Source organism: Apaloderma vittatum, unplaced genomic scaffold (assembly GCF_000703405.1).
Source record: "Apaloderma vittatum isolate BGI_N311 unplaced genomic scaffold, ASM70340v1 scaffold10701, whole genome shotgun sequence".
In the NCBI taxonomy this organism is placed as follows: Eukaryota; Metazoa; Chordata; class Aves; order Trogoniformes; family Trogonidae; genus Apaloderma; species Apaloderma vittatum.
Window position 1 is genome coordinate 77,331 of NW_009697375.1, and position 14,221 is coordinate 91,551.

At 37.0% G+C, this 14,221-nt stretch overlaps 1 protein-coding gene across 1 annotated transcript in view; it reads right to left on the minus strand.

Moving 5' to 3' along the window:
* MYO3B (myosin IIIB) overlaps positions 1–14,221 on the minus strand; it is an 88,610-nt gene that overhangs the window by 73,992 nt on the left and 397 nt on the right. Inside the window, exons 2-5 of the mRNA XM_009877614.1 lie at positions 8,612–8,791; positions 6,978–7,112; positions 3,519–3,623; positions 3,167–3,266 (exon numbers count right to left, since the gene is read on the minus strand). Coding sequence (XP_009875916.1) covers positions 3,167–3,266; positions 3,519–3,623; positions 6,978–7,112; positions 8,612–8,791 — 520 coding nt within the window. The remainder of the gene's footprint in view (positions 1–3,166; positions 3,267–3,518; positions 3,624–6,977; positions 7,113–8,611; positions 8,792–14,221) is intronic.

Consider the following 14,221-nt stretch of genomic DNA (forward strand, 5'->3'; position numbering starts at 1 on the left):
CACAGAAGCTCAAGCTCACACCTCAGCTTGTACTTAGGGAGTTAAGCAGATGTTTAAAACAGAACCTGTGCTTCAGTGCTTTGCTGCCTGGGACTGGACTGCCGAAGCATAGCTGAAAAAAGGAAGAAAGAACTAAAGTCAAACAACGTTAACAACCACAATGAACTTTCACAGCAAATCTTCTTCTCTGCTCTTGTCAAAATCTAATTGAATTTTAGAGTCCAGGAGCATTACAGTAAGTTGACACAAACCCAATACTGATTTAAAAACATACTTCACGTTAAACTTGTTTCTGCTCCTATAGCATTACTGAGAGATGGAAACGGACAGACACGCATATAATATATATTGCCCGATGCCAATAAATAAGAAATTGTGAGTCATAATTCTTAAGTTAAACAATCCGATTGCTGGCTCCAACATTCAGTTCTGCATTTATTTTCCATTTCTTGGTGTAACTGCAAGCCTTCAGTAATGTCCTGAGTAGCGCTGTGAAACAGTTAATGCCTAGGACCTACAGCAAGCCTCTGTGCATTTAACTCTAATCTCTCTCCAACTAGCTTAATTTCTAGCTCCTCTCTGCAGACACTCTGAAACAGTACAGAACACCAACACGCTGAGAAAGGGAGAGAGTGGGAGAGAGTGAGGGAGCACAAGCATAAATGAATGATAAGCTGCAGACATTTTGGGTCAACTTACACTGTGACCAACACTTACACAAATGTATCATGCTGTCGAGAGCAGTTGAGGGAAGAAATGTGTGTTACATCGAAGAAGTAAGCTGTAAAGTCATGCAATAAAGGCAAAAAGAGAGAGGCTCAATTAAAGCTATCCGTGTAATCCTCTCTGTGACCTAATATCCATATGTGCAGCCTTGAATATGAAGTAACTTCTTTTTTTTCATTCTGGATTCTGTTTCATTCCATGGACAGAATTGATAGTGATCACCGAATAGGTACTAATTTAATATTCTTTTTTTAGCCTCGTCTCAATTCGAGTTGCAGTTACTTATTTGGTATATCCAATTCTATATTAAATTTAAAATAATTATTTTCTTTTCCTTTCAACACATTTCCTTCCCTTCTCATCACACCATAAACCTCCTTAACATTCCTGCAAAATGGGAGAGGATTATTAGTTCCAGGAATTAACCTAAAAATATCCAAAGCATTCACTGTTTTGGGGTACTTAATCTGAGATCTTTCAGATTTCAGGCACTCCACATGCTTTAAGTAGAGCTGTAATAGATCTCAGCTGCAGTTCAAGAACACTGTAGCTCTTTTGCAGAGGAGGACAAGATGTCTCAGACTGGCTCTTGGGAAAATGAGGAACAGAGTGGCAACTTCTAAAAAGTGTGATGCAAGTGACATGCCAACATCACAGAGAAACACCCACAGAAGCAAGAATTGTCTCCAATTTGATGCCTTTCAACCATCTGAACTGCGAGTCCCTTCCCTTCCCGAACTCCTTGTATTTTTCACTATGTGTCTTCCACTTTCTGCAACCAACAAGACGAACAGTCCTACAAACAGTGTCACCTGTGACTCAGTCCTAAGTTGTTCCCAGAGCTCCTTCTGAGACTACAGCAGTGGGCTGGAGGGGGTAAACGGGAACGTAATGAACGCTTGGTGCCTGATGCTTCTTTAGCCAGGAGGCCCACACATGTATGGGCATTTCTTGGCAGTTCCTAACCATTAAGTGTTAGGCGACACTTGAGATTTAACTGCCTTTTCCTGTGTTAGTCATATTCTAGTGTTAATAGCAACTTTATAGGGTTATTGTGGTAACTTTAGGGGGGAAAAGCCCCAACTAAATGTTGAATCAGAGACACCCATGGGACACAAGAAAGGCTGGGATTCTCAATTTCCTTGAATGTGCCACTTGGCAGTGGCAGCACATGGATTGGCCTCTGGGAGCCCGAGCTCCAAGCTGAGCTTCCATTGCAGGTAAAAAATGGTTTGCAGGATAAAAATGGTTTGCTTTGGGGAGAAAAGCCAATTTTTTTTCCAGACTGGAGTACTTACAAAGAAAGATCATACTGCCAGAATTCCCCCTAATGAGAAGGGATCTTCCTCCCTAGTAGGTCAGGGACTCACTCCAAGTTTTGCTTCAGGCCATATGTTTCTCCCAGCACTATTTTAATTGTTGCCTTTACCACTCAACATAATGATGTTTTGTCCCTAAAAGACACTAAAGAGTCTCCTGTTTCCCAGATCTCTTTAGCATCTTCAATAGATTTTTATACTAAATCAAAATATCACAACATCAGTATTAAAAATTTTCCACTGCATAAATTCAGTATTTTTGGATTTTTAAAAATTTTTTGACACATCATTTTACGCCCATCTCATTTTGTAAACGTTTTTCTTTACCTTCATGCATTGCTCAGCAAACATCTGTTATTCACACAACACTATTCTCAATGACAATTACCTTATGCATTATGTGGTTTCATTAATAAATCATATTACTAATAATCTATTTCTGTTACCTTTAATAGAATTATCCATTCCACTGCATACATATCTGAGAGACTACAGTCTTTTCTTATTTTTCTAAGTGCATGTTTAAAAAAAATTTGCTAAACTACGTTAAATCATATTGCCAAGTCTCTTATCTGTCTGTCTGTTTGTCTGTCTTCCATTTCTTATGACACTTCCAGACTGGCAATGCTCAAATCTAACAGTAATAATCACAAATTAAATGGATGTTGGGTTTTGGACCCAAGGGACCATTTTACCTTCTGCTTAGAGGGAAAAATATGCTTAAGGCTAGCAAAACCCATTTCAGAGAGAAGAATGTTTCCTTTTCATATGCAAAAGATAGAATATCTAAATTTAAATTAGGAGGACAACTGCCCTGAAATCGACATTCCTTATGAAATGCAAAAAAGCTTTGTAAATAAAATGGTAACTTCAGAACTATTTCTATTTATTAAATTATTATGTTTAAGCTTTTAAGTTAGAAGTCTGTTACTGATTTTTTTGGTTAGAATTTTTGCTCTTGCTGTATCAGGTTTCTTCTCCGTTTTTCCTTCTCAGAATAATTCTGAGTATCCTTCTGAAAAAGCCTCTCTCGATTGCATTTTGCCTTCCCAGGGGAAAATAAACAGATGCCTCTGGCTAAACTGCGCGTATCAGGAAAACAAATGGGAAGTGGTCATTACCAAAGTCAACGAGCTTGACTCCACCTTCTGTTGTCAGGAGAATGTTGTTCCCTTTCACATCACGATGAATGATCCGGTTATTGTGTAAATGTTGAAGGCCCTATATACCAGCAGTAACAAAAACAAGTTTACTCCCTTATTTAAAAGCAGTTACCCTACTATTAGAGTTTGTAATGAAGACACTCTGCACATACTCTATAGAAACAGCTGTCCACCGGATTACATGCTTGATATAACCCCTGCTGCTCTAATAGCCCGCATAATATTGCCAGCATTATAAATGGAAAACGTATGTACGAGATGAGTAAACTGCACCCTCTGCTGTCATTACAAGCCCAATGAACATCCTTACCAAGAGAGCACCATATAAGATGTATGAGATTATAGCTTCATCCAAGCGTTGGCCACACTTCAGCAGGCCTTTGACAAGCTCTGTGACAGAACCTCCGTTGCACAGCTGCGAAGAGGGGGAGTTGCAAGGCAGGGAAAGAACCTCAGTTACTCAATATGCTTGCTTAGGCTGTAAACACCTACTGTGCAAAACTGCAGTGCAAAGTAGATTGTTACCTTGCAATTATTTATGTTGTCACCTCACCTTAGAATGTATTTTATTAGCAAAGTTAATAATAAAACATGGCAGCCTGCATGAGGGGAGGGAGGTAAAAAACAGACATTATAGAGTGTAATTTAAAAAATATAATTAAAAATTAAAATATTGTGAACAGGACTATATTTTGTTGTTATAACAGAAAGTCATTATTTGAGTATTTTCAAAATAGTATATGCCTTGCCTTTTTGAGAAACTTGAAAAACTGCTTTTGTGCAAAGAAAAGGCCAGACACTGAAAAGACTGATGCTCTTGATAACTGGGAGGCAACAAATTATAGTCATCTTAAACTTTCACTCCATCAATGCTCCTGCTGGCAGGCAATATAAAGTAGACAGATGCCATATCTCTATACTCCAGTTTGATGGCATGTGCTGCCAACGACTGAGATGGAACATTCTGATCCAGAAAAGCAGCTTCTTGCAAGCTTTTTCCACTAATGAGCTGCCATACATCAAAAGAGGAGGAGAAAAGGTAAAACTAGAATTTTTGTAAATATGTTTTTACCCACACCATTAGTTTACTGTCCATGTCCATCTAAGTAGCTATTTGCCTCTTTCTCTTCTTTGTCTTTTTCTTGCTTTAATATTCACAGTTATTTGATAAAACAATTGATGGGAGAATTCTTTGCCTTTCTTTCATTGATTTTTCCTCTCTAGACCTGTTTTTGTATGTAGCCAGCACCCTTATCAATGTTTCTGCCATACAGAAACCATAAGCAATTCAACACAAATTCATTTTATGTTATCAGTATTAAGTTTAAAATACTACAGCATAAATCAGGAGAATGGTATCAAAGCCTTAAGTTCTACAAATTCTCAAGTTCTGCATCTCTCAAAGAGCTGTTATGAATTTTGTATCAGTTCAATCACTAATTTCTGCAATATGTTGCTATTTTCCTTCATTTATTACTAACTTCCCCTTGCATTCAAAAAAAAAATCAATAGACGGAAAGTTTTAGTTCACGGAAAGGACCAGATCACAAAATAAAGAAAACATCCTTTATGCAAGTAAGTTCCTGAAGAAAAATTTCATGGCTGAAAACATTGATGAGCTCTCCAGGAATCTGACTTAATGTTTTAATTCATTGGTAGGGATTACTTCATTTTTTAAAAAATAAATTAGGTGGGAGTATTCAGTTGAATATCAATTATCAAATATATTTACAGGAGAATCTTGGGAGAGAAAATGCATGTTATTCTTTCCAAGCTTAATCATTTGCTAACAAGCCATTAAGTCAAATATTCTTTTTTATTGCTTTCACCACACTGTTGAAACAGGTTGTGCTAAACTTATCTCTAGCCTGCAAATAAAATACAGAAAAGTATGCTTTCACTTTAAAAAAAAATAATCAAAAAACCCCAAACAAACAAAAAAACACAAAAAAATCCAAACTGGTTGTGACTGAAAAATGATACAGACTGACAGCTGTTTGGTAGCATATGTTAAATGAATGACAGACTCTAGAAAGAAAAATATCTCACAAACACTATGGCAGCTGTCAGTGATGTTGTTCTTGACTTTCAGTAAAGATCTGGGTCAAATGAACTTGTAAACTTCATTTACCACTTCAGACCTAATGGCAATACTTTAAACACTCAGATGGAAAACTAGAGAAGCTTGCTTTACAGCTGTCTGGGCTACATCTATTTGAGAGCTGCATCATCATAAGAATATTTAAGGTGACCACTTTTGCTACCCTGCTTTTAGTGAGTAAACATGTGCCTAAAAGAAAAAGAAATCAAGCTTTTTACTACAAATTTTGGAAGTCACACATCCAATGTGCATGTTTCATCAAACACTCAGTGATCAAAGTCTAAGTATTTTGTATATTCTCTTTTACTGAAAAAGTGCCATTAATTTATAATATAACAAGTAATTGCTACGCATACATAAATTTGCATGTAAGTTCCAAGGCAAGAAACAGTTTGTCATGTCTGGTAAATTTATCAGTATAAACAAAACACTGGGGTTTTTTAATGTCAAGTTCATTAAGACCTTGGATAATGTGCACCAAAACACACTTGAAATGAACATACTTATTTGAAAAGGTCTATACGAACACCTAAGTCTCTCAAATTCTACATTCAATTCTGTTACATTGAATAAGATACAATTTTACTTTACAAAGTTTTGTTATATGGAATACTACGTGATGCGTCTGTTGCATACACTACACTTGTGTTAAAAAAGAAAACACATGGAAGCCAAGCCCAAACTCAACACAAAGGCAGCAGGCTTACAGTAAAAACTAGTACCAAACCAAAAACACTTTAACTCTTTCCTTAATAGTTACTGAAATTTAAGATGAAACACATCCGAAAGTTTTCATTCAAGCTACACAATTCTGCAGTACATAGAAGTCAGATGCACTGTTGGGATTCCACAACTTCAAACTGAAACAAAGATTCCCTTTTTTCCAGAATAGGGAGTGGAATTTTCAAAATGATCAGTAAATAAAAACTGAATGCTAACTTTTACCGGTCAAGTCATAATAGAGAGAAACGTTTAACGGCCTGTTACTGCTCACTGATCTATGCAAAGCTCTGATTCAATTAAGCCTAGAAAATACCTCAACAAAATCCTCATCTTGCAATAATCTTTGAAAGTCACTTAACGGTCAACAAGAACACCAAAATACATTTTTCATTGCAAGAATATTGCTTGCCACTGAGCAAGAGTTAGTAGAAGGCATTTCTATTGCTAGGTTTTCCACATCAACCACAACTGGTTTAAATTACCATAAAGCAGACCTTTCCCTTACGTTTTCTCTGTTCACTTTTGCAATAGGCAGCATGTTTGTTACCCGCACTCCACCTTTCTTTCATCATCTTTCACATTGCCCCCAAGTGTGTGAGCTCTCCCAAAGTTTATACAAATGTCTTACCTAATGTTTCTTCCAACATGAAGAAAATCAAGCTGTTTTTAGGCAAACCTTCTTATCAAAAGGACTTGCTTCTTTGGGAGGCAGAATGTAGCAACTTGAACAGAAATTTAATGCAAGGATATCCCCTATTAAACAAACCTGAAGTTTGGATGTGATTTTCAACAGTAGGCTACCACGCATCATCTATCACCAGTCCTTTGATTAATGGCCCCAGTCAGAGAATCATGAAAGCCTGTGACCCCCATAGAAATAAAAAAATCCCTGAAACCCAACAAATATTTGCTAGTTAAGACGTAACGTTACCAAAACATTTTTACCTCAAGTACTAGCCAGAGCTGTCCTCCCACATACTGATCTGCTTTGTAAAACATCCCATAAAATCTAACAACATTAGGATGATTGGGAAGAAACTGCAAAATATTGTATTCTGCTTCAATCTCTTCATCTACATCCTAAATGAAAAATACAAACATACAGAACATGTAAACACAGTAAGTCCGTACAGAGCAAGAACAAACTCTCATGTATAAAAAGAACCATTTTTTATTTAGTTTGTACTTCTAAATGGTTTTACTTCAATGCAGCTGAAAGTACACACACAATATTGTAAATTTAATCCACATCAAATCATGGCATTTATGTGCTTGCTTTTTTATCACATAGGAATGTGAAGTTCATGTAAAGCAAGCAGTTGATCTTCAAGGATTCTTTCACTGCATAATATACTTGACCAGAGAAGTAAAAATGATACTTTGCCCAGTTGTTTAAATAAGAAATTTATATGTATTATTTTTTAACTTTTTCTAAAACATGCATATTTTAAATGAGTAAACTAAATGTAAATTCATGAACCTTTGATTCATTCTGTTTCCTCTAGTCATCAGCTGGGGCCAGAGAACAATTTCACAAAATCTTAAAGGGGACATCAGTAAAAATGAATATATTCTTATGAGGAAAAGACTTGCACCAGAAACAAGAGAGACAAATTAAAACCCATGGCAAAAGGCAACATTATTAAATACTTGTTAATTAAAGAATTACATGACAATTACAAAACACTAACATCAGCACACAGGCCACAACTCAGAACAGTGCTTAAGCACTGAGTATTTCCTTGTTTCTGCATAGGCTGTGGTTATTAGAAAATTCAAGCACTCTCATGCATTTTCTTTCTTTGCATTTTGCTAAAAAGTATATAATCTTATTTATTACTTTATTCAGGTTTATGTAACCAAGATGGATTTCAGTAGTGGTAGATGACAAAAATGCAACTTTTTTTTTTTTGCAACTTTTTTTAATAAATATTTTAGCCCAGCTATCATGATCAAACTCCACCTTGATCCAACCTGAGCACCTGCCAATTAAATCTTCCACTGAAAACTAGGGCCTTAGTTCTCCAGGGAGGTCAGGCATTTAATACCCACTAAAACGGGAGCTGGCACAGAACTACCTCTGAGAACTCAGGCTGTGCTCTTCATTTTTATCTTAACTATTGCCTCACAGTATTAGTCACTTATAAAAGATAACTATTACGCATCCTAAAGTTCACAGTACTCCTGTGATGGGAATTCTTTCAGGGAGTACACAGAATAAAATAAGAACATTAATCTTAACAGCATCTCATACTTTCCCTGCTCCAGCAGGCCCCTAAGAAGAATACCTCTGTGCCTTCTTATCATTTGCGTGCTCCAAGCACAGGTATCTAAATTTGTACAAGAAGAATTACATAGACCTAAAAAATAAACTAGGCAAATGCTGTCTTGCAAATAACATACAAGATGATGAAAGGGTAAGTTGCAGCTTTCAGTTGCTGGTACCAAAGTCCTCCTGTCAACACATTCTGCAAAATTGTTCCCTTCAGGACACTTTCAGGATCTTACACATTGGATTTACACTTCAGTCTCTGTTTGAGAATTCTTTTAAATTAACTATGAAGTTAATTTTTACTTACGCTGATAGGATCCAGAATCTTTACTGCTGCCAGACTCCCATCTTTCTTATTGGCAACCTTATAGACTTTACCGTAAGTGCCTTTCCCAATAGTTTCTATAATTTCCCAGGTATCTGAGGGATCGGCTAATGATTCTAGTCCAATCATACTGGAATTATATTGAAAGAATCCATACAATGGCTTCCTGAAAAACAAAGAGACACACATACAGTGGGAAGCTCTAAGGAACTGCACCAAAAAAAGGCATCTTATGATAAAGAAATCAAACATTGTCCTAATTTGAGAAGAAATACAGCTAGAATCACAAATGAAAACCAGACAGAAAGGTAAGATCACTTAAATGAAAGAATGTAAAGAAAATTCTGGGGACCACTTGTCTTTAGGTACTTTTCTGTATGTATTAATTGCTTCAAACTCTCCCCCCAACACTGCATCATTCTGACCACATTTTAACTAGTTCTGACAAAATCTGATGCCTCCCTTTACTGTGTATTCTTTTAACGGACATTTTATACAATTGGTTTGACACTGCTCATGAAATGAGAACTTATTTCTTGTGCACCAAAAAGCCATGTCATGCTTGCAACGTATCTTTGTCTGATGCTCCCTGGATAATTGCCAGACAAGCATTCATAACACCTGATTCTACCCAATAGGTCTACATCAGGGCTATGTATGTAACTAGCTCAAATCAAAGTTCACACTGGGCTGACTGGTATCGTGAAATGCAAAACAACTTGCTAACAGGCAACAGGTACACCACTGGGTTGACATTCATCATTGGAGGTTTTTCTCAACAATTGTACTTGTCTCTGTATTTCAGTCAGATTGTGTTATGGTCAGCTACACCAGCTGACTGCACCGCCACCTTCAGGAGATCTCCTGGTCAGGGAAGTCATTTCCCCCAACACTCCTGAGTCATGTGTGGATCCCTGCAACCTGTGCAAAGGGTTCATTCCCACTCTTAGAATTACATAGGTGGTAACGGTCTGGTGATTAGCAAAACGACAATACCATTTCAGCATTTCATTTCAAGTAGTGAGAACATAGATCTTGCCCCGGGCTGGAAGCAGAGAAAGGAAAGATGAAGTTTAAGATGGGATTAACTTAACCTTCTTATGTAACACATCATCGGGGAAGCTGACTGGTTTAAGGTTTCTCTATGAAAGAATATTATTTCCCTGGTTTGTGGCAGTCAGCAGGCAGATCACTTGAGCTACCTGTACATTTAACTAGGAGATGTTAAGTCTGAGAATCAGAAACAAACAAAAGGAGAAAAATAAGTGATCTGAGCAGCCTGATCTAGTGGAAGATGTCCCTGCCCTTGGAACTAGATGATCTTTAAGGTCCCTGCCGACCTCGACAATTCTATGACTCTGTGACAAAAGCAACTGAAGACATCACCATCGCTGACTGCAAAAAGCTCTTGACTTTTAGTAATGGATCGACCAGCACCTCAAACACACCCTTGAATTTTAAGCTGTGAGTCATTTCTTTCTAAGCATGTCTGGAATCTGCAAACCTCCTCAAAATAATTTTAAAAACCTGCTGGTTTATTTACCTCTTCACCATTTCCAGAATGAGTGACAACTATCTGGCATAAGAAGTTTAGTCAGAAAGAAATGTAAGCCTGACTGGGGAAACTGATAAATTAATAAGGAATGAAGCAGCAGCTCTTCAATCTAATTAAAGAAATAATTGTGGGTTTTGTTTATAGAGAATTCACCTGCAGTGCATGTCTGTACAGCATTATTTAAAATGAAAGCATGTGCATAAACTCATATGCATGCTTTGTGTCTTTCCAGAATACTTTTTTAAATTCCTTTAGAGACTAAGACAAAATCTTTACATGTTGTTAAAATAATTTACCATACAGCAGGCACAAAATATGGTTGTTAACCAAAGTCAGGTTAGAAGTATTTTTTTTTTTTTTTAAACAATGGCAGGCATGTATTTCCTTTCTTGGTTGAAACTGTATTTCCACCAGAGGTGGTGCCAAATAATACATCAAATTGCTTTGGTCTCTTGACCAAAAAGAAAAAGGCACAGAAAAGAAGGAAAAAGAAAAAAAAAAACCACAACCTAGAATCAATGTAATTTATCTGTTGTGGGTCAATAATGTAAGTTATTAGGGACAGCCTCTCACTACTTGGATCCAAGAGAGCACGCTGCCATCAGGAACAGCATTCTGAACACATACAGTCAGCTCCTCAACACAGAAGCAGGTCAGGTGAAAGACTTCAGTGAACAGACTGTTGTACATGCACGGAAGACAGCAGCCACAGACATGTAACTCCTGATAAGCCAACCTTAAGAGCCAGGTTTGCTTGCAGGGTAGGGTGTGGTGGTGAATATAAATATAAACTGGAACAGCTGCATCTCAGGTTAAAGAAAAACAAACATTGAACATGTGTGATTTTAATGCCTTAGGAAAAAAGCTAGAGATATTCATGTGGAAAGAAACAGAGAACAGACTGCAAACAGTTCTGATGCAACCTTACCCCCCCTAAAAAGACTGATATTTATTTCATTGTCACTATAACAGCTACCCTTTCTCACAGATTGTCCAGAAAATGATGCATGGCACCATTTGTACCGATTTAATATTTATTATGATGCTTCCCTCCAAGCAGCTGTTGTGGATAAATACATTTTTCCTTAAAACAAAACAAAGCAATCTCATAGTCATTGCCTGCTTTTGTTCTCATTAATAACTAACCCTTAACATGGTATCTCCAAGTTTTTGAAATACATTAACATTTTTTCATACCAGAAGACAACACAAGATTGTAGGCAGAGTCCTGATGGAGGACTGAAGAAAAATGTGAGTGAGCACTTCTATTCATCTTAAGGCAGCATTTACAGGTAGCATGTTTATGCATTATGCGGAATCAGATTTGCCAAATATACACCATAAACCTCTTCTGCTTAAGCTTAATACAGCTGCTTCTTGAACTCAAGCAATAAATACCTAAATGAGGTTCCACATGCCATCAGTGAAAGTGCCCACTGCACTCAACATAGTGACCCTTACAATATTCCTGACAGATGTGAATATTTTACAGTACAAAAAAAGTAAAAAAGAATTGCATCTGCTATCTTCAATATTGTAAAATCTCAATTTTAAAAAAAATCCCAGAAAATGTAAACGTTAAAGGAAAAAGATGAAACTGTAAAGTGAATTTGTGCTTTTCTTTTTCTATTTCCTGATTTGCTGATATTCAGAAAATAAAATACCCTCGGCTTTAGCAAAAGCTGCCATTTACTTTTTATTTCTATACTGAAAAGCTACATATAAATGCAACCACTTTTATAACAACCCCATGTTCAGGAGCCCTTAATACTAAAATGCTGATTCTGAAACTTCTTTAGGAAGACATTTCTCCTTTCACTCCCTGACATGAGGCCTCACACCCCTCTGGGCTTTGAAAGAGTGAACAAAGAGCTGGTTCTAGCTGTGAAACACTTGGCAACATCCTCCCCAGAGGGAGCCTCAATCTATTAGAGACCTACTGATTACAACTATTTCACGATTTCTGCCAGCAGCTGGAGAAAACTTCTCGATGGTTAAACCAGTTCCATGCAGGCAAGCAAAATAGCCCACACCAGCTGCTGAAAAATTACAGTTTGGCAATTAACTCTACTGGATAGGGAACATCTTAGGCAAAGCTATTTGGGCTGCTCGGGGATGACGACATGCTATCGACAAGCACACAGCACCCTACCAAACCCCCTTTTCCATACCTGGGAAGAGACACAATGCAGAGCAAAAGCAAGAACAACTTGATGGAGTCCAGTCAAACTGCTCTCAGGATGAAACAGGGGTAAATAGCATGATTTATTTTTTTTTAAGCAGACACAGTATACTAAATTGACATAAATCTTGTAGAAGGTTGAACAACCAGACAAATTGACTAAGTCAAAAAAATTACTAACAGGCTTCAGCTATTGACTGTTCTTCTCTCATTTATCCAGGAAAAAGAGATATGCTCCATCAATAAAGTAAATTTCATGGATTTCTTCATAACACCTGCATTTTTCTATTTTGAAAACCTTTAACAGTCAGAACAAATTAAATCAGATCAGGCATGAGAGACTATAACTTAGACGACAGAAGTCAGGCAAATATGCAAATAACATTTATCTGTATTTAAAGAAAATAGTTCTCTGTAAGATCAATATTAGAATCAATGATTGCATATTATAACCTCTTAGTATCTCTAAGACAAACAGACTACACATATTGTTTGATTTAAAAGATAACGTAAAAGAAATATGGGTCACAGATAGTGCACAAATTTTTTTTCCTTTTGCAAACTACAGACTACCAATTGTATTCCATGGCTCTAAACAGCCTCAATATAGCCAGCTGGAAAATGATATGGTGTCCTACAAGTTCCACTGTGATCTTCACCTATGTTGTGAAAACAAAACAAAAAATCCAAACTCTACAAAAAAGTAACTACATGCAGATTTTTTTAATGATACAGTTACTTCTGAAATAAAATGAGCAACTTTTTCTTACAAGCTTACTATCACAGCTATCTTTCTCAGAAATTGTAAGGGCAAAAGAGACTCAGAAATAAGTAAAACAGTGCCAGAAATAGCTTTACAATTACTGTTCTCTTTTCAGTACCACCCTACTCAAATTCTACACAACAATGACTTGCCCGCGGCCTTCCAACACACACCCTTTCTAGCTCACATTAAAATGGGACATCCATAGAGGTTTTGAAATCAGTAAGAGCCTCACTCTGGCCTGGAGCTTTCTAACAGTCATGGCATACAGAACTAGAAAGTTTTGAATTCTAACAGAGCTGCTAGGGACATAAATGCAATAGCAGTGAAACAAAACTGAACATACTGTTTCTATATGAACAATTCACGTAGAGGGCTAATTTTTGCAACATTCTATTTGTCTAACTCCTCGTCTCGCCTGTGAAACAGCTGGCTTTTACTCTTCTGGCATCTAACATACTGCGGAAGAATGTCACATCCAAAACGAAGGTATTTTGCTATTTGTAGGGAGCTCAGTATTGCTTCCATACTAAGTGAATAACTCATAGATAGAAGAACTCAGAAGGTAAAGTTGTCATTTGTCAGCTATGGCTTCAGCCAGCCATGACAGCCCCTATTCTGCTGGCTAGTAACGGTCACACCCAGGCAGCTTCCTAAGAAGGAATTGTTAGATGAATTAATGATGCACCAAAAGGCACAAGAAAATCAATGGTAAAAACAGCTTCCTCTGCTAGTCTCCTCCTGTGGTTTCTCACCAGCTAGGTTAAAACAAAGAGGATGTCGATATCTTGAAATGAAACACACAAAAGAATCCATCAGCACACCATTCTATAACTGTTATCAGCTGGTCTCAGAGACTGCGGAATGTGATACACACAGTTCTTTCCAGAATAAAGGTCACTGATGGAAGGAGATGAAGGAGAAGGATAAAAGTATGTTCGAAAGCTGTTACTGATGCTATACAACTTAGAAAAAAAAGAACCATAGTTTAACTGTTCGCATCATTTCACTGGGCCAACTTAACGAAGAACAGCACAATCAGAAATAGAACTGCTATTATTTATAGATGAAATTAGATCGCTAAAAACATTC